The 20,390-nt window shown below is 38.5% G+C and overlaps 1 protein-coding gene across 20 annotated transcripts in view; it reads left to right on the top strand.

Annotated features, from left to right (window-relative positions):
• Nucleotides 1-15,637, top strand: part of LIMCH1 (LIM and calponin homology domains 1) — a 349,588-nt gene extending 333,951 nt beyond the window's left edge. For 12 of the 20 annotated variants that reach the window (XM_067036161.1, XM_067036160.1, XM_059067016.2 and 9 more), the window contains 6 exons: nucleotides 734-855; nucleotides 1,109-1,232; nucleotides 3,470-3,556; nucleotides 4,943-5,051; nucleotides 7,402-7,504; nucleotides 12,725-15,637. In XM_067036161.1, the coding sequence (XP_066892262.1) occupies nucleotides 734-855; nucleotides 1,109-1,232; nucleotides 3,470-3,556; nucleotides 4,943-5,051; nucleotides 7,402-7,504; nucleotides 12,725-12,750 (571 nt within the window). In that variant the 3' untranslated portion in view covers nucleotides 12,751-15,637. The remainder of the gene's footprint in view (nucleotides 1-733; nucleotides 856-1,108; nucleotides 1,233-3,469; nucleotides 3,557-4,942; nucleotides 5,052-7,401; nucleotides 7,505-12,724) is intronic. The other 8 variants (XM_059067017.2, XM_059067024.2, XM_067036165.1 and 5 more) reach the window with 2 other exon arrangements.
• The last annotated feature ends 4,753 nt before the right edge of the window (nucleotides 15,638-20,390 follow it).

The following is a 20,390-nucleotide window of genomic DNA, read 5'->3' as shown; positions in this document are numbered from 1 at the left end:
TTCAAAGACTGGCCAATTTGAAAGGTTGGCTGGGAGCTGAGCTCTTCTGGTGGGATTTGCACTGAAAATTCTCCTGTGCTCATCAGCTAGGAGACTCGGTGAATTGTAAGATATTAGAGCTTGGGGCCCATGTTCAGAGCCTGCAGAGCCCTTGGAACAGCACATCTGTTTCCAGTTAACACTATTTAAAGAGACTTTCCAGTTTTTGAAATGACAGCCACTAGTCAGGAATATTTGAAGGATGCTAATCATTTTCCATGAATTACTGCTAGTTCTCCAAGACAGTCCCTGTTGTCGCCAGAAACCTTTAAAAAAAATCTCCTCCGTCTCTCCTTTCTTTGCACATAGAAGCTACTAAAGGACCAGTGAATTACCATAGGCTGCTGAAGCCCCATGTGGCCCAAATATTTTCCACAATAAGTCCTCTTGTGAAAATCTGGGAGATTGCATTTAGCTCTGGCACCCCTTGAAATGATTAGAATGAAGAATTTTGTGGACAAGGAGGTAGAGAGGACATCAGAAATGATGGTTTGTTAAACTGCTGGATAATGAAAATGCCTAGCATTTTACAGTATTCTAAATCCATTTTAAATCTAGTTTAAAATAAAGAGAATAAATATTTATTTAGCCCCATTTCTTTTTTCGTACTGTAATCGGTCCTGAGGGATAAGATCAATAATTCTAGTTCAGTTGCTTTTATTCCTGTTTTGAAATATATTTGTTATTTTAACAGCCTAACTCAAGGAGTCTTGACTCATTCTGAGAACCCTGCATTGAAAGGAATCTATCAGGACCTCCAGCTGGATACAGAAGCTGGGGCCTCACCCTGTGGGATGAACCCACAGCTAGCTCAGGGTAAGAATGGAGAAAACCAACCCCCGTGTTTCAATTATTGTAAGACCCCTTCCCCAACCCATCATCCAGACGGATATGACCTCTGCTAGCTGCAAGCTTCTCTTCCAGCTTATGCTAAGCAGCACGGTCCGGAGGCTTTGTGAAATCACTGTGAGACCTCAGCAGGCATTAGCACTTTAAAGAAATGTGATTACTAAGCACTAAGGCGGCAGCTTTACTGAGCACTAAGTGTATGTTCTTTACTTGGCCTCAGATCCATCCCGGAATCAGCAGGTATCAAACCCACCAAAGCACGTTTTAGAAGATGTGAAGCCAAAAACCCTCCCATTGGACAAAAGCATTAATCATCAGATTGAGTCTCCGAGTGAAAGGCGGAAGTGAGTAACCCAATAAGATGGGTGTGGAATTTTTTTTTTTTAATTGACTAAGAAGGGGGAAAAGTGAAAAAGTGTGAGATGGCTGGATGTTAGCAGCATTTTTGTCCTTTCTCTCCATTGACTGTCATTGACAAGGTAACAAATATTTATGGAAGTTTGGAACAGTCTTGCTGGCAAGTAAATATTTAGTCTGAATTTGGTAACTTAAAAGAGACAAGTAATGTTTTTAACCGACAAATCTAAACATTGGAAAGAATGTGCAGGTCTGTTGTATTAGCAATTTATTTAAGTGAGTTAAATTGTCTCAGAGCCTATGGACAAGTGTTCTTTCAAGGAAAAAATGTTTCCTCTCCTCATCCTTCTCTCCCCTTAACTAACTACCCCAGGCTCTATTCTAATTTTGTAACAATTGTATTTTTTATAGTAATAAGAGTTCACATCCTTTTTGAAACATGTCAATATAATAGGCACTGTGTTGAAGAGTTCACATATATCTTTCTCCTCTTCTTTTCATATATTAACTCACTGAACTCTCCCAATGTTATTGGGTTACTGTTCCCATTTTACAGATGAGGAAATTGAGGTTCAGAGAAATTAAATAACTTATCCAAAGTACTTGTCTGGATGAGTGGTAGAGGGTTTCAGAGTAAACCCACGGTTCCATGATAAGATCATATTTGAGCCAGAGGTTCCTTGTAATCAGTTTTAAAAAGATACAGGTGTCACTGGTGGCGCAGTGGTTGAGAGTCTGCCTGCCGATGCAGGGGATGCAGGTTCGTGCCACGGTCCGGGAAGATCCCACATGCCGCGGAGCGGCTGGGCCCGTGAGCCATGGCCGCTGAGCCTGCGCGTCCGGAGCCTGTGCTCCGCAACGGGAGAGGCCACAGCAGTGAGAGGCCCGCGTACCGCAAAAAAAAAAAAAAAAAAAAAAAAAAAAAAAAAAAAAAAGATAATATTCATTATACCTTAACCAATCATTCTAGCTGGAGCCAGACCACCTGGATTCAAAATATCGACTCTGACACTTGCCTGCATGGAACTTTGAGCAAGATACTTAATCTTTCTCTGTTCCAGTTTCTTTGTATATAAAATGGGAATAACCCTACTTCATAGGGTTTTGTGCCTGGCAAGTAATAAGTACTATACATTGTAGGCAGTGGTGTTGATAATGACAGTGATGGTGAGGATGATGATGCCAACTTGTTTTTATAAGTTCATCCTTTTATTTTTCTTGTTACATTTTTTCTCAATACACTTTTGAACCATTGTCCCCTTTTCTCTTATGTCTATCCAATTTCATTTCTCTATGTCTAGATGACATGCAGAATTAATAGAGGGTAAAATCACATAGAAGGAGTCGTTATTTTTATTGATTATTGTGGTGATTTTCAACCATTTTTCAAGGTGATGGTCCTTATACTTTAGGATATTCCATGAAAAGCTGATATTTTGGAGAAGACGAGCTCTGTCTGAGGAGGGAGGTTTGGGGGGGGGGCAGGGGCTCAGAGAGTTATTCTGAAAGCAGTTACCAGACAGATGGCCTCATGCTCTGTTCATGTCTATGCTGGCATTTCTCTTTTCCTTGTTCTTTTCTGTCCCTTTCTTTACCAATGAAATTAACTTTTAAAATCCAGAGCCCGGAACTGACAGCTTCATCACAGGCAGGGCTCATGTGTAACCATCAGCACCCGTAAAACCATTCTGGGGGCTTCTGGCTGGGAACCATTCTGCTTTGTAGATGCCCAGTGACATAGCAGTCATTAGATGTTTTGAACGTCATCCCTAATCACGTAACGAATTCATGAATAGGGGTGGAAGGCACCTCACTGAAAAATACCTCCTTTAAGCGCTGCCCTTTATTTCTGGGCTGTCTTTAAGAACTTTTCCCTACACCCCCATTCATCTCTCCCCTCCTACCCCATCCATAATTTTTATATCTAACCTGGAGTGCAACTTTAACTAGCAAAGAGCCTGACCCAAATAAATAATAGAAAACTATTCTGTCTTTCTGTTCAACAGTGCCAGCCTGGTTTTGATATCATGCATCCAATGTCTGTACAGTCTGCTAGATGGACATTTTTTTGTCCTTTGTAAAGAAAAAATATGACCCCTAGGACACACTGTGGTCTTTTATTTGGTTGCCAAGGAAGTGGGGTGTTTTATCTAAAAAGCCATTCCTTGTGGGATTGGACTTCTCTTTACGTGACATGTTGTTTGGCTCCTTTCCCATGTTACAGGAAAAGCCCTCGAGAGAACTTCCAGGCTGGGCACTTGTCCCCCTGCTCCTCCACCCCTCCTGGCCAGTCACCAAACAGGTACAAGAGGTCAGCAAGCCTTTCTGAGGCTGCTTTGTTTTGGCTAGAGCCTGCTGAGCACAGTTGCAACCAAATTAGTGCTTGCCAGAGGATTGTGAGGGATCTGTCCATCCATGTCTCTTCCCACACACACACATAGGCAGGAGGAAAGAACACATCCCCATCTGCCTAAAGATTTTATCAGCCCACAATCGAAAGAGCCAAGTGTGTGACGTTGGCGCGGCTGTGGCCATAGGGCTTTAATTACATTGTGCAGAACCTGCAATCTAATAAGAAAATCCACCAGACAATTGCCGGGCTCCTAAGTCGGCGCCTTTCCCTTCAAGACGGCTCAGACCTTCTAGGCGGGATCCGCTGATGGCTCTTACAGTGAACCAGGCGGGCGCTGAGAAATGAAACTTCATCCTCCCTTTTACTCTGCTTGAGCTCTCTAATGATTGCTTCTGGACATTAATTAGGCCCCATGATATTCTTAAAAGCTGCCTGAGCTCCCATTCCCTGGAGAGACAAATGACTGAGTACTCCAAGGTTTTCTTTGATTTAGAAATTTCATTTAACTACTGGATAAGAGGGAAATCCTAATAAATAGAGTTTGCTAAGGGCAACTCTTCCTTTTTTTCTCTTGTCTTTCTGTTTCTTCTGTCCCTCTCTTTGCTTCCAGATGATATTGCATATTTTAAAATTTCTTGTGTAATTCCAAGAGCTTTCCCGACAATCGGCGTCATTGCAATCCGATCTTAGCTGTGGGAAAGCTGCCTTAGAACACAGCCATCCTGTCTGAGCCAGGTGGAATGGAAACCCAATGTGAGCTCTTCATACCAGGTCACAGAACTTGGTATCAGAGCAGGGATTTGATCCCACATCTGCCTGATACCTGTTAGGCTGTATCACAATTTCCTCTTTATTTTTAAACAACAACAACAAAAATTTTTAATAAGTAAAAAGAAATGCCCTAGTGGGCCAATGAACCAATTATAGAAAAATTTAACACAACATTAAAACCTTAATAAAGCTAACCTTGATTGTCTTTTAGGATGTAAGAAAACATATGATAAATACATTAGATCATTTCAAGGCATTTGATCACCGTGGATGAATAGACTATAACGCAAACTTTTTATAACAACTAACACACACACCGACACACACGCACACACACAGAATTCCATGCCACAGTGGAGGCCTATTGTATTTAATCTATCAATTGTCTGCATCTTATACCTAACGCTTAATTCCTGCTCATTATCAGTTTAGTAATCGTTTCACTTACGGTATAAACATTTTAAAAACTCATGTTTTATTTATTTATTTTTTTTGCATGAGGCTCCATATTAGTGTGTTTGACCAACGATTCTAAACAGAACATTTTATTATGACATATATTTTGCAACTTAGGTCTATAAGTGGGAAGAAGCTGTGTTCTTCGTGTGGGCTTCCATTGGGTAAAGGAGCTGCAATGATCATCGAGACCCTCAATCTCTATTTTCACATCCAGTGCTTTAGGGTATGTATTCATCTCTCTTCTGCCTAAGTACAGTCTCATAATGTCTTTTGGCCTCGTTCTGTGCTGAGTGACTACCTCCTGGAAATCCTGACAGCCTTTGCTTGTGAGGGCCCCCTGACTCTAGGTTGTACAGAAGTGTACATGGAGTCCATCCTTCAGGATGAAACTCTCCTATCACGCATCCCTCTGGGATGTCGGGTTAAAGGAGGCAAAACAGATTTGTGCGACGTGTCTTTATGAAACCATTTTACGTTCCTAAAGAGCATATACTTCAGCAGGAAGCTGAGAAAGCCACCCTGGAGGACGATAATGCTTCTGAATCTTTTAAGGCCAGATGGATTTATTTGGAATGTAACGTCTTTACTGCTTCTCAAACTCTTGAGACTCAATTCAAAGATTTTTGGTCTTTGACATGATGGAAGATTGTCAATGAAGTGGTTACAGCTAGTTGCTAACTTGTAGGTCTCCAAACGAGTATGTCTGCAGTCACAGACTGAATATCACTCCCTCTGAGAAGCTGAGCTGCTTACCACACTAAGTCAAGTTGCCTTTGTTACAGGTCCTTATAGAACCTTTCGTGGTCCTTATCTCTCACTATTGAATTGTTTAATTATCATCTGCTCTCTACAAGCTCCATAAGGGCAGGGACCACGTCTGCCTGGCCCACCACTATATCCTCTGTGCCCAGTGGAGATGGTGTCAATAACTATTTTTAGTTGAATGAATTAATAAATAACTGAAAATGAGGAGGACTAAATTCTAGCCCCAAATCTCCTGCCAACAAGCAGGTGAACGAACTACTTATGCCTGATTTATTATAATATTTATAAGTGAGACTATATCAGCATTTCCATTTTTCACCCATGGATGTGTTTCAGATAATATATAATTTTGAAGCCAAACCTCTATCTCTGAAAAAGAATCATTTCTTTCTCTTTATAACCCTAACATGCTTTCTGTGTCCTTCTTGGATTTGTCCTGTTTCTCATTAGTAGCACCCCTCAGCTATGAAGTAAACTTGCATAGGTTTAAAATAACTTCCACTTTACCTATAAGCTAAGAGAAAGTGAGTGAGGTTGTCCCAAAGTTATTAATTTAATAATGTCAGTTATCACTGGAAAGCAAAACTGATGGACAAAATGCAATATGGGTACTTAATTAGACTCCATTTATCAATATTCTTATTGTAAAATTGACATAGATAATGTACATCCTAAATTGTCTGGGAATGTTTGGAGGCTATATACTTTTTTTTTTTTTTTGGCCACGCTGTGTGTCTTGTGGGATCTTAGTTCCCCAACCAGGGATCAAACCCCTGCCCCCTGCATTGGAAGCATGGAGTCTTAACCGCTGGACTGCCAGGGAAGTCCCTGGAGGCTTCATACTTTTAAAAAAAATTCATACTAATACCAAGATAATATGTTCCAACACCACAGTTTATTCTCAGAAACTTTACCAGAACTCAGGATAATCAAGGTGGCAAAGAGTCTTTGCAGATTGTCAGCAGATAGGGGACTTGTCTTCTTAGCTGTCAAGGCCTTTATTCTCTCTAGTCACTCACTTCCTGGAGCTGACCTGATGCTTTAAGGTACATCACCCCTTAGATTTATCCCCTGCCCTTCTGTGTAGATGCAGCTTGTAACATAATTTGGATGAAGCCTCCCTCTGCTTGAGATGACCTTAGAGCATCAGTCTGGGGCTGGCCCTTGTTTCCTGGGCTGGGTCAAGGTCCCCCTGCAGTAGGCTGGCATGAACCAACATGCCAGAGAACTGACATGTTCTCTGATTCAGCCAGTACCGTGTACCCCACGGTCTCTTTCTGCTCTCAGGCTGACTTGGTATCACTGCCTTTAACATGGAAACATAAAGTGGAATAGCTATTTCCCAGTCATTTTGGTCGGGTAGAACTTACCAACAATGCTAAAAAGCATTTGAAGATTATTCAGAGGCAAGTTTCAATATATATTGATCATTCCTTTGCCATGTGTTTATTTAAAACCACTAGGATTTAATCTGTTTAAAACAGTTCTTCCATCTTGATTGAGAATCGGTGTGCATGGGCTTTGGGATCAACCCGATACCACTTACCAACTTCACAACCTTGGACGAGTCAGCTAACCTCTCTGAACTGGTGTCCTTCTCTGAAAAATGCCAGGAGTTAGGATAAAATGCTAAAAGTATATTGTTGCTGGAAGTCAAGTCGTGGTGCAGCATCTACTACATAGTAGATATGCAACAAATGTGGAGCTTGGAGAAGTGATTACTGTACTATTCATGTGAACAACAACTAAACGTTATAAGAAAACAATTCCTTATGCACCTTATAACTTCTGTTCTTTCTACCCTGTAGTGTGGAATTTGCAAAGGACAGCTTGGAGATGCAGTGAGTGGGACGGATGTTAGGATTCGAAATGGTCTTCTAAACTGTAATGACTGCTACATGCGATCCCGAAGTAAGTCCTGAGGGGAAATACTTTGAGATGAATGAGTGCAACCATATATGCCTTTCATAGACCTAGCTTAGGAATTCAGCTACTCCCCATCGGTAGATACTCCCACACTGAAGGAAAGATATATTAGCATCCAGGTAAAAGAAATGATAATGAAATAATCCCTTATTTACCGCTTGTTTCTTACTGGAAGTTACTGCTATAACATGGACTAATTCTTTCTATCCAGAAGTGCGTTAATACACCAGCAGGTAAAAATGTAAACCAGGTTGGAGACATTGCCTGAGCTCACCATAGAGATTTCAGTGAGATGCAGGGATGCTATAAAGTCTGAAACTCTATTTATTTGTTGAGGCATCTCTTTAGAAGACCAGTAGCATTTGGAGGGTGTTTCACATATGAAGAATAGCTCTCCACTGCTCATCAAGTCAAGCGCCAACTCAATATCTACATGCCTCCATTCAGGAGTTTCATGGCATAAAGTGGGCTTGTTCCCAACTAAATTGAAAATTCTTTGAGAGACAAATGGTGGGTTCTACTTCTCTGTGAATCCCTGCCCCCTCCAAAATACCTTAGTACATACTAATCAGAGAAGCCCCCTTGAGGAGTCTACCCTCGCATCTCATATCTGGGTCTCCTGCCACAGAAAGTTAATGTTATTTTGGGGGGGCCACCAGGGGGTGCTGTCGCCCAGCTGCTGTTTAGAAGATCTGAAACTAGCCAGTGGCTAGCCTCTGAATCCCTCCTCCCTCTCCATCCTAAGTATAGTCCTTCTGGTGCATGACCTAGACAGCAGGTGATTCTTCTATGCAAATTCGTCAGTCAAAAACTCTTTTTTAAAAAAAAATATGAGCGAAGATCTGGAGTTTGAAATTCAAGAATTTTTTATTATTTCTCAAAGTAAGTGAAGTGGCATTTTTACAGTCTTTTTATGTGGGTTTCTAAACCTACAAGACTGAAGATTTTAAGAGTGAAAATTGAAATTAAGTTGTTTTATAGCTATAGATTTTGTAAATTCAGAGAAATATATGCCTATTTTAACAAAATGATGGGAAATTAAAATTAAACCCAGGTGGTTTTGATCTATGATAAACATTTGACTTGAGGTCAAAACGGTTCCAACTTAGAGCTGCTGCCATCAACCTGGACTATTTTATATGTATATACAAAATATTGATATTAATTTTTATACTATGTATTATACATATAAAATATGGGATAATAGTATACCATATATATACAGGTATATACAAATACATATATACATGTATAATATATAATAATTATATTTTACTTAAACTATATTTGTATTTGTTTTGGTTTCTTTTTTGTTTGTTTGCGTTTTTTTCTTCTTTATCCCTCCCACCCCTCTAAGTGGTCACAAAGCACAGAGCTGATCTCCCTGTGCTATGTGGCTGCTTTGCACTAGCTATCTATTTTATTTATTTATTTTAAAATTTATTGGAGTATAGTTGATTTACAATGTTGTATTAGTTTCAGGTGTACAGCAAAGTGAATCAGTTATAGATATACATGTATCCAACATTTTTGGCAAATTTTTAAAAAAAGATAATGTTAGGAGAAATTAGGGACTTCCTCTTTTTTCTTTTTCTTTTTTTTTTCTTCTTTTGAAGAAGAATATTCTTTTATTTTCTCCTCTTGTGCCAATGCTCTTCTCTGTTTTTAATTTAACTTTTGAATTTTATTTTATTTATTTTTTTATACAGTAGGTTCTTATTAGTCATTAAAAAGGAAAACTAAACCCTTTTGTCTCAGGATTCAAAGTGATTTTTTTCCCATCATCTAACATAAATTGGAGTTTTTCCTGCAACCTCAATGACCTGCTGAATGTGAGTCATGGAACCAGAAGAGGGCGCTGTTAGGTTGATGACCTCTTGAACCAGATTTGAAAAGTGCTGTAAATCTGAATTTCTTTCATAATTTGAAGTGCTTGAAGAATGCCAGCAGAGAACACACCTGAACTCACCTCTGGATAACAGCGACCTGCTTTCATCCAGATTTTCATTTTAATTGAGAAGCTGGGTGTTTCGTTGTCATTTCTTTGGAAATCAGCTTTTCAGATCTAGGCCAGCAATTTTTCTGTTGTGTATACAAATATAAAGGCCACTAACTGCTTTTGATTCCAAATCTAAAGACAAGAACCATAGAGTTCCTGTAATTGTCCTGTAAGATGAAAAACAAGGTGATTGGAGGTAGATTAAAGATATGATATTTTTCTTTAATGTTTTTGATGCGATATGTTACTAGGATATTTTTTAGAATACTAAGGTACTAAGAAGAAAGCAAAATGGCTCATTATCTCTCTGCCTAGATAACCAATATCAATATTCAAAAGAATAAGTAAATAGAAGTTATAAGTGGTAAAAGGTTAGAAAAAATAGATTGTTTAGAAAGATACCAAATTAAAAGTGAACCTCTTCAACCTTAACACGTAATCACTTTCTAATAAGTTCTTGGGGAGAGGGGCAGAATGTATGTTTGTATACACGCACATGCATGCACACACACACACACGCATGTGTGTGACACATCTACCTGTATTGGTTTTTATTTCACAAAGGTAATGACATAGCCACAGTGGTACTTAGTTTTTGTTGCTGTTGTTTTTCACTTAATTATATATCTTGGGAATTTTTCCATATAACATTTTCTTTCTCCTTATTCTCTTTAATGGCTCTTTAATAGCTGCATACAATCCCATTGTGTGGACTTAACCATAATTTAAAACTAATGCTCTATGAATGAGTGCTCCAGTTATTTCTAGTTTTTTAATATTATTTTTAAATGCTCCAGTGAACATCCTTGTATGTATGTCTTGAACATTTGAAAGCGTTTTCACAGGGTAGATTCTGAGCAGTGAGACTGCTGAATAAAAAGGCATGTGCTTTTTAAATTTTCAGGCAACTTGCCTAATTATCTTCCCGAAAAGTGTATGCTCCCTGCGAAGTATATAAGAGAGCCTCTTTCTCTCTCCATGCCTATGTCAGCTCTGGATATCATCAAACTTTTAAAATTTCCACTCTGCTAAGTGGAGAGGAAAAAAAAAAAGAAAAAAAAGCTCTTTGCTTTGATCTGTAGTCTTTAACTATAAATGAGTTTAAACATCTTTTCATATGTTTGTTCACCATTTATATTTCTTTTTCTATCGACATTTATATTTCTTTATCTTTTGCCCATTGTTCTATTGGCAGTTGATTTTTATGAGTTCTTTGTAAATTAAGGAAATTTTCCCTTTATTTTATATTTGCTGCTTTGAGCAGTTTTCACTGGTCTTTCTACTTTGTGATTTTTTTTTTCATAGAGAAGATTTTCATTTTAAATAGTTAAACATATCTCTTTTTTTCCTTTATGGATTCTGGGTTTTGTGTCCTACTTAGAAAAGCTCTCACTACTCCAAGGGTATAAATAAATTTAGCTGAGATTTCTCCTATTATTTTCTGGGTTTTTTTGGCATGTAAACATGTGATAATCAGAAATGTATTTGGGGACAAGAAATAAGATAGATACTAGCTTTATTTTTTTTTTCCAATTAGCCAATTGTATGACTATAACTTAATGAGTAATTCCATTTTTTCTTGTTAATTTGAAATACCAGCTTTCTCTTAAACTAAGTTCCCATATATATTTGGGTCTTCCTCTGGATATTTTATTATGTTTTATTAACCTATTTATTCTCTAGTATCAGTTTTAATTATTATAGCTTCATATTATGTTTCAATATTGAAACAGAGTATGGCTACCTTCTCTCCAATTTTTTTTCCGAGTTTTCCTAACTCTCATGTTTATTTTTCCAGATAAATGTTAATATCATTTTAGGCTAAACTTTAATTAAGTCAACACATGACAGGGAGAATGACCAGTACATCTGAGAGTACTGCTCATTTTTCTTGGTGTCATAAGGAAAAACTATATCTTCAGAGTGAATAGGTGGAAAGGCTAATAATTGGCTAGAGAAATACACTTGAATTGGTTGAATATACCCCAAATGCATTAAAAGAGTCAGAATGGGAAAAATGGCTAAAAATTTTTTTTCTTTTGATCTAAGTTGAGAAGAGGGGAGATGGATAGATGTGAGGGGTGGTTTACATCATAAGCATTCTAAGTGAAACAAAATAATTTCATTGTGTAGAATAATAAAACCTGAATATATAAGCCTATTTTCTTTAAGTAAGTGGCCACGTTTAAATGAATTTTTTCTCTTGGAGGGGAAAAAGAGCATAACAGCATATTAAAATGCAATTCCTAAAAGCAATGTAAGCTGTTTTTAAGTTCGTATGTAAATGGGAATAGAAGTACAAAACAAATTACCTGTCATGAATCAAGCCGTCACATGTTTAACTGGTGCCATTTGTGCTTGGGTGTTAGATGACCATGTCTTTGTGTCTGTTCCATCATTCACTCTTGTGAGATGCATTTAACGCAAAATCCCTGGGGTCTTTTCCAATGTTGCGATTCCCTCATCACAACTCTAGTGCCTAAAATGAAGGAGAAACTTTGTGAAGGTTTCAGCAGGAAATATGGGACCCAAACCATCCTTCCTAAATAGGCTTGCTAGATAAAATACAAGATGCCCAGCTAAATGTTTTTGAATTTCAGATAACAGTGAATTTTTTTTAGTATGCGTGTCCCAAACATCACCTGCTCAGGATGTAGCACAAGTATATCCCAAATATCCCATGGGATATATACTAAAAAATATATCTGTTGTTTATCTAAAATTCAAATGTTATTGCGTGTTCTGTATTTTATTTGCTAAATCTAACCATCCTTATATCTAGATCATATGTCAAATTCCTCCTCTTGCAATGTATTTATTCTTAGTGAAACCACAACCTAGAGAAACTGAAAGGAGAGATTATTTTCTTGCTTATTCGCCCCAGAAGACAAGGTAGAAAACTTGCTGGAGATCATTTGGTTTAGGGTGAAATCCAGAGGACTTCAAGAAAACTTGACAGGGCATATGAATCACCTTGTTCAGTTCTGGGACCGGTCTCAAAAGTCTGCATTTCTAACAAGCTCCAGGTGATGCCAATATGGCTGGTCCCCGGACCACACTTTGAGTAGCATAGTGGGACAAGTTTCCCCTCCCTAGAGGGAAGAGACTTTGGCAAAGGGCATCGCTAATTTTGGAAATGTTTAAACATCTGAAGCCAAAATGGTTGACTACTTTAACCAAATGTTGCTCTGTGTTCTTTGTCCCAGGTGCTGGCCAACCCACAACATTGTGACGTGGTTTTCGAGCTTCCAGATCACTCACCATTTCCTTACTGAGGGTGTCCCCTGGCAATCGTTTAACAAAACCCTAAGTGCAGGGGCTCCTCAGTATTCATCTAATTTCTGAAAGGCTATTCTAAAAGATGGTATCTGTTCTTTTGTAGCACAGTGTTTGTGTTTTTCCTGCTTTCCTTTTTTTTTGGCATTTGCACAGTATATACAAAAGAATATTGAATTGTAATGATCCTGAATAGTTCCCAAAAAAGGTCTTAGCATGGTCAAACAGGCTTACAGTTTAAAATGTGTTATTCTCTTCTTTGGGAGTTAATAAGTTAAATGATGCAATAAACGTGGTTTTTTTTTTTTTTTTTTTTAGCATTTCTAGGAATTAAACACTTTATGTTTACAGAATTGAGCTGCAGAAAATGCAGGACATGCCAATTTGAGACATGTGGTCTTCTGAGACAGGAGCATACAATTAATGCATTTCAGAAACTAAAAATCACACCATCTAGCTCTGAGCTATAACTTGTTTTTAATGCAAAGATGCTAGTCTGATAATATATACTGTAATCCTGAAACATTTGTGTTACTTACCTTTTGAGGTGGAAGTCATACCAATAAATTATTGCACCGTTAGTGTTAGATTCTGTGTCCTTTGGAAGTTACGCCATTGCTGTAGGCTGACCCATCAAATAAAGAGAACCCTTGCTATACGGGCTAGGCTTACACTCTGGGACATTGCCCAAGGGTAGGAAGAAACCAGAGGGACATAATTCAGTCATCATTTCCAAAGTTATTTACCAAAATCTGTGAGGAAGTTTAATCTTCCAAAGAGTGGTGGGTCCGTGATAGCCAGGAGGGCTTTGTTGCTTGCTTCTCTTCAGGCTCTAGATTCAATAAGAGGCTCAGTGTGGGACATACGGAAGCTCTCATTGAGATCAGCCCATCATTAGGTGTGACCACTGCTCACCCTTGCCTGCAAGTTCTCCTTGGGGGTCTGAAGCCCAGGTGGCTAAAGTAAAGCATTGTCCATCTTAATAGAATCTGAATGACATATGATGTGAGAAGCCACTAGCATGTGATCAACAAGAACCTACTGTTCACATCGTGCCCCGTCCACCCTCCTGGATACTTACCTGCTCTCCTCATGCCCTACATCACCAACTCTCTTTACTACCAAGAATTCTGGACCTTGCTCATGGAGAAGTTTAGCGAGAAACTGTTGTGGAGAGCTGGTTTATTTTTTGCCCTGTGTGATGAGTTTCAGCTGGCCAAGAAAGGAATCGAGTTACTAAAAAGCATCACATTTTAGATCTCCAGGCTGTTTTCTTTAAGACTGGGGAAAGGGGGACTATTTATTCTGCCTTAAAATGATGGCAAATAAGTGATGATGACAGATGACATTTTGTGAATGTAGACTCTGGATATACTCCTAATAGGTTAATGTAGTCATTAAAGGAAATCAAGTAGATGTTTTTCTGTTATGTAAGCAATAATTTTTTTTCTGTGTCTTATTGAGTATGACTAGCAATTATTTATTTACATGCTAGACGGTTCTTTGCATGTGGGTTCCATGTAAGTACAGAAATTTCCTCAGCCACTGGAGGTATTTTGACCATTTTGTCATTTGGATGAGCTGTTGTTAGATTGAAATTTACACATCATTTCATTTAAAATTGTGCCTTAGAAAATGCAAAGCTGTTGCACATAGTCAGTGATGAATTAAGGATGCAGTACATTGAAGAGAGATGAAGTCACCTCCAAGTTCTCAAGACTTCTCATGGAGGTGTTCGCTGTTTTACAGGGGGAAAAAAATTTAAAAAAAGAAAAAGAAAAATAGAAAAATTTTAAAAAAGAAAGTTTTGAAAATGTACAGATTAAGCCCAATATTTTGATTAACCACCTGCATGTTTTATTAAATATTTTGATAATGTGGATGTTTACACTTTGCATGATATTAGCAGAGTACTTTACCACCAGTAATGCACAAACATGTACAATATGATTATTCATAACCGATTTTTATAGAATACTTTTTACATGTGGAACTCCATCTGTTATGTAAGGATTATATGAATATTGCACATTCTCTTCTGGTTTCACAAACTCATTTATACCTATTTCTTAGTGAGACTCATTGTACATGTACTGAAGCTAGAATCAAGTCAAGAAAAAGAAAGCCCCATTCTCCAACAGCGACATGTGCTTTTCCCTAATGAACAATAGTCACCAGCACAGAATAATCTCCAACATTTTCTAAATTCTAATTGCCAACTGTTTCTATTTATATTTGATTTATATTTCATTTGGAGTCTGTTACATGGCGGCTCGGGCAGACTAGATCTTGTTTTTTCCAATGCAGCATAATGAGTATGATCTATTTCTTTTCAAATAATCTTTGAGATCCCAGGAAAAAAAACAAAAGTGCTCTGCTCTGTTGAGCTACAATGTAAATGTGTTTATTTAAAAAACAGATGAGTCAAGTGAGTGATTTATTGTTCCTGAAGAAGTATATCTTTTTTTTTCTTGTACTTCAAAAGCTTGTCCCTTCTCTTTCTTAAGGAAAAAAATGGGTAACTCTTTGTTTTTCACTTGCAAACTTTCATGACATGTGTTCATTCTTTCCGTGTAGTGTTACTAATGCAATACATATTATAGTTATCTATACACAGTGTAAGACTTAACAGGCTGGAATGATCCACCTCATACGTGAGTCCGTCCAAAAGATGTTACTGTTCTGGGTGGGCCAGTGTTCTATATCAGTTACACTAACCTTCATTTAAAATATTTATTCTAAAATGCCTCTGAGAAATAGTAAAAAATAAACATAAAAAAGTTGTCTAAAATGCAACAGCTTTTATAGTAAATGTACATTTATAAATAAAATACTCAAATCAACTTTGTATTTCATTGATTTTTTTTTTTGAGGGGTGGGGTGCCAGTTTTCTTACTCGGGGAAGAGAGAATCAGGCTGTCTCTCTCTTGCAGCTTTTGGTCCAGAGGTACAAGTCAGTTGATGGCAAAGATGCATATTTGCATATGTATATTGATGCATCTTGGGGTCAGCTATTTAAGGCAAATCAAACTTACCAGCTGATTGTAGGAGTCACTAAAGCATTGCCTGCCACTGAAGGATTCAAACTCTTTGAGATAAGACTCACAATAACCAGGAGAGGAGAGACCATGCAAATACCAGAGGAAATTGTCTAAAACAACCAAATGATGGTTTACTTCCAGTACTGGCTAGAGAAAACCATGTCAAACCCTTTAAAGCTGCTGTATTCTGCCGCTTTTTCCAGCGCTGACCCAATTCTCCCTCTGACTGTATACATACAGTCTATTCACTGAGGACCTTTCTCTCCATTGTTGAATCTGGGAATATCCTTTGAAAAGGTGGCATCCTGCTGATACTGTATCAGCAAAATACACATGTATCTTGCCTGGCACTGTGTCTCAAATTTGTAGGTGGTCACAATAGCAATCAAATTCCTTAAAAGTTTCCATCATTTTAAGACGCAATATTCTAAGTGCTACTGCAGGTTGTATTCTGCTTCTTTTTTGCAAAGTTTGGTATGCAGATAGTAGTCGCTGCTGTTTCCATATAAAAGTGAATTCTTTGCCTTTTATAAGAGAATTTTAGCAACTATCGGAGTAGTTTTATATATCCATTGTTACTTAAGTGAAACTTTATTCAACTACAATGCATTTCAAAACAAAGAAAAAATTTTTATTCTAACATGTGATCTATGAAGAATGTCTTTATTAAAAGAAAAGCATTTTACCTGGGATAATGTTGAACTACCTTTTTTTCCATTGACTTTCTTCAAGACCTAAGGAATCCTTTTTAAGGTCTGAATCTGGACCACAGAGGATCTCTCCCCATCCTTTGGCATTATCTAAGTCAGGGGTTACAAACTCAAATGACTGGAGGGACCAGCTAGGTATTGTAAATGAGAACCAGAAGAGGACAGTATTAAGAGAGTGGTGTAGACTATGGCAAACTGAAAAAAGAACAGTTTGGGGCTTCCCTGTTGGCGCAGTGGTTGAGAGTCCACCTGCTGATGCAGGGGACATGGGTTCGTGCCCCAGTCTGGGAAGATCCCACATGCCGCAGAGCGGCTGGGCCCGTGAGCCATGGCCGCTGAGCCTGCGCATCCAGAGCCTGTGCTCCGCAACCGGAGAGGCCACGACGGTGAGAGGCCCACGTACCGCAATTAAAAAAAAAAAAAAGAACAATTTTGTCTAACAAATGAACTTATCTACGAAACAGAAACAGATTCACAGACGTAGAGAACAGACTTGTGGTTGCCAAGGAGGAGGATTGGGAGTTTGGCATTAGCAGATGCAAACTAGTATATATAGGATGGATAAACAACAAGGTCCTACTGGATAGCACAGGGAACTATATTCAATATCCTGTGATAAACCGTAATGGAAAAGAATATGAAAAAATATATATAACTGAGTCACTTTGCTGTACAGCAGAAATTAACACAATCCTGTAAATCAACTGTACTTCAATAAAATTTTAAATAATAATAATAAGCATTGACCCTGATGCACAGCAAAAAAAAAAAAGCAGTCCTTTCTAAAGAAGGAGGCAGCTACCCAGCTCTAAAAAATTGTTTTCATACGAAATCCCCAGCTTTTAAAATATTGACAATTCAAAGCATTTTCCAGCACAGCTCCACAAAATATACCCACAAGTCCAATTTTGTTCTCAGGCCACAACCTGTAACTAAATCTCTTTTCTATCAGCTGCTACTAACTTGCTCTGCTGCGAGTCCTTTCATTTGACAAATACGTCAAGATTTGCCATCCAAATGTTTGCTTTTGGAGTGTCTTGGGTCATTCAGAAAAAGAAGCCGATAAAGCCATTAATCAGCAGGTGATATCGCTACAATTCATGACACTTTTCAGCACAATTTGTGTACTGTCATCAAAAATTGCTCTTTTTCAGGCACCCATGTTCAGCATTTTGCAGAACCATGCCCTTCCCCTTCCTTCTTTCTTCTGAATGACTCAAAAGGACAGAACAGTGTGTAAATATACAAGTCAGAATTTTTTCTGAACTTGTTTAGCACCATTTTATCAACTGTACTTTTGCAAGCATTGTTTTATTTGTCATAAAGCATTTCTGGCACGTGAGAAGATAAATGTGTGCCTCCGCATTTTATAGATGAGGAATAGAGGTGGAAGAAGAATAAGTGACTTATTCTGAATGAGCGTAAGATTTTACATAATTGTGTATTTCAACTGGCTCCAGGCAGGAGGGATTAGGTGAAGCTCATATTCAACTGTGCCTGGTCCTCGTGTCTGGGACCCCACATGAGACCTACTAGGAGGACCCCTGAGCATAGCTGGACTTCACAGGATTTAATCCGCACTCCAATGGAGACTAGAACACTTTTTATAGTAAACTTACACTTACAAAATACTCCAATAGACTTAGTATCCCACTTTTACCCCTTTGGCGTGACCTTGGACACTTTGGTGTTTGCTGGAGAGGAGGCCGAGGAGTGTCTCCACACCATCCGCACCTCTGGCCAGAGCCTCAGGGACCTCTCTCCCGACACACACCACCTGCAAAGCCTCCCCCGCCCAACCCCAAGTCTGGTCTCCTCTCCAGAACTGGGGAATACCAGTTCTGCCTGATAGATAACCCAACTTTTGTATTGCTAAACTGGTCCTCCACTTTCTCAAACTCAACAGCCAAGACCTGAACAAAGGGAAAGGTCCCTCTCTAACCACTCTGTTGGGGAGAAGACACTGAGGGTCCAGCTCATTGATCCCTATAGTACAGTATGATTTCACCACAAACGAATTCACTCATACAGGAATCAAGGCGTTTCACTTTTTCAGCAGGAATAATGACATTGTCCATGAAAGCCTGTTTTCTTCATTGTCCACCAAGGAGAGAGAGAATAATCACAACAGGCCCTGTTGGTTTAGAAAATACCTTGTCTGGGGAGTTCCCCTACAGTCCAGTGGTTAGAATGTGGCAGTTTCATTGCTGTGGGCCTGGGTTCAATCCCTGGCCGGGGAATTAAGAAAAAAAAAAGAAGAAGAAAAAAAGAAAATACCTTGGCTGAAAGTGACTGAAGTATAACTATAGGAAGCCCCTGTCAAACATCATGTCAAGCGCTACACCCTCACTCTCAATAATACAGCATTAATTACTGTCCCAAGCTCTGACCTTGGAACATTCAACAGTTCCTCCTGAATTTATGAAAAGTTGTGATGAAAGTATTTCACGTTTTCTAACACTTTGAAAATCGAGAAGCTGCGTCTTGTTTATATGCTAACACTCTGGGAAACAAGTGAAATATTTGATTAGAGAAATGGAGAATGCCTATTCTGAGATGATCCAAGAAAGTTTGAAAAGAGCAAAGGAATTTGCCTTACCAAATGGTAAACTTCACTAGAAAGAGAACAATAAACAAAGTAGGTATCTTGGGCAAGAATGGATAAACTAATTATAATTAACACAACAAAGTATATGGCCCAGAAACAGACCCAAGTAAACATTAAAATGTTAGTGCATAATAATGATAACACAAATCAGTGGATAAAGGAGGGACAGTTGATTAATATAATCTCTTCATCACAAAATTAATTCCAGATGAGTTAATTTTTGTCAAGTGTGAAAAACAAACACAAACAGGAAAATGAAGAATTAGGATTTAAATATGCTTAAAAACATACTCAAAAGAGAATTTTTTTTTTTTTTTTGCGGTACGCGGGCCTCTCACTGCTGTGGCCTCTCCCGTTGCGGAGCACAGGCTCCGGACGCGCAGGCTCAGCGGCCATGGCTCACGGGCCCAGCCGCTCCGCGGCATGTGGGATCTTCCCGGGCCGGGGCACGAACCCGCGTCCCCTGCATCGGCAGGCGGACTCTCAACCACTGTGCCACCAGGGAAGCCCCCAGTGATTTTTTTAAATGTTAATTTTGGGCACAGCAACTTTGCTGGACACTCTTATTAGTTCTAATAAATACATTGTTTATCATTGATCTTTGATTTTCTGTGTAATCATCATCTACAATAAAAAGTTCGTCTCCTTCCAATTATGTCCTCATTTTTTCATGTCTTATTTTATTGTTAAGATGTCTAGTAAGTGATGATAATGGGCATTCTTATTCACACTGCTATTTATATAGGCCAAAAAATTGGAGAACATCCTAGATATCTAACAATAGGGAAATAGTTGTGAATATTATGGTACTTCCTTATAATGACATTTCTGCCATTGAAAAAATAGCATTTTCAAAAATATTAATTTAAATTATTAAAATACCCACAATAAAATGCTACATAAAAAGCCATGTATCAAATTAAATGTGATTCAAGTTTTATAAGTAAAATATATTATATAACATATGCTTTGTATTGTGTATGTCACTCAAGTGTCCCCAGTTTTCAAGGCCTACAGGATTGAGCTTCCCCATAATATCCAAATATAAATCCATGCCCCATCCCACAGGACTATAAGAAGTCTGGTCCTCTCTGCAGTTATTTATGGTGATCTTCAGCATGTCCTGGTTTCTGTTTTCCACCTTCCATGCTTGACTACTGCCGCAGGCTGCTGCTTCTGTCACTTTTGCCCATTTCATCATTCCTTCTATACTTAAGCCCCAAACATGAGTACAAGC

This window comes from Kogia breviceps, chromosome 6, assembly GCF_026419965.1.
Source record: "Kogia breviceps isolate mKogBre1 chromosome 6, mKogBre1 haplotype 1, whole genome shotgun sequence".
In the NCBI taxonomy this organism is placed as follows: Eukaryota; Metazoa; Chordata; class Mammalia; order Artiodactyla; family Physeteridae; genus Kogia; species Kogia breviceps.
Note: the sequence above shows the minus strand (reverse complement) of the source record. Positions and strands in the feature narration are given on the sequence as shown.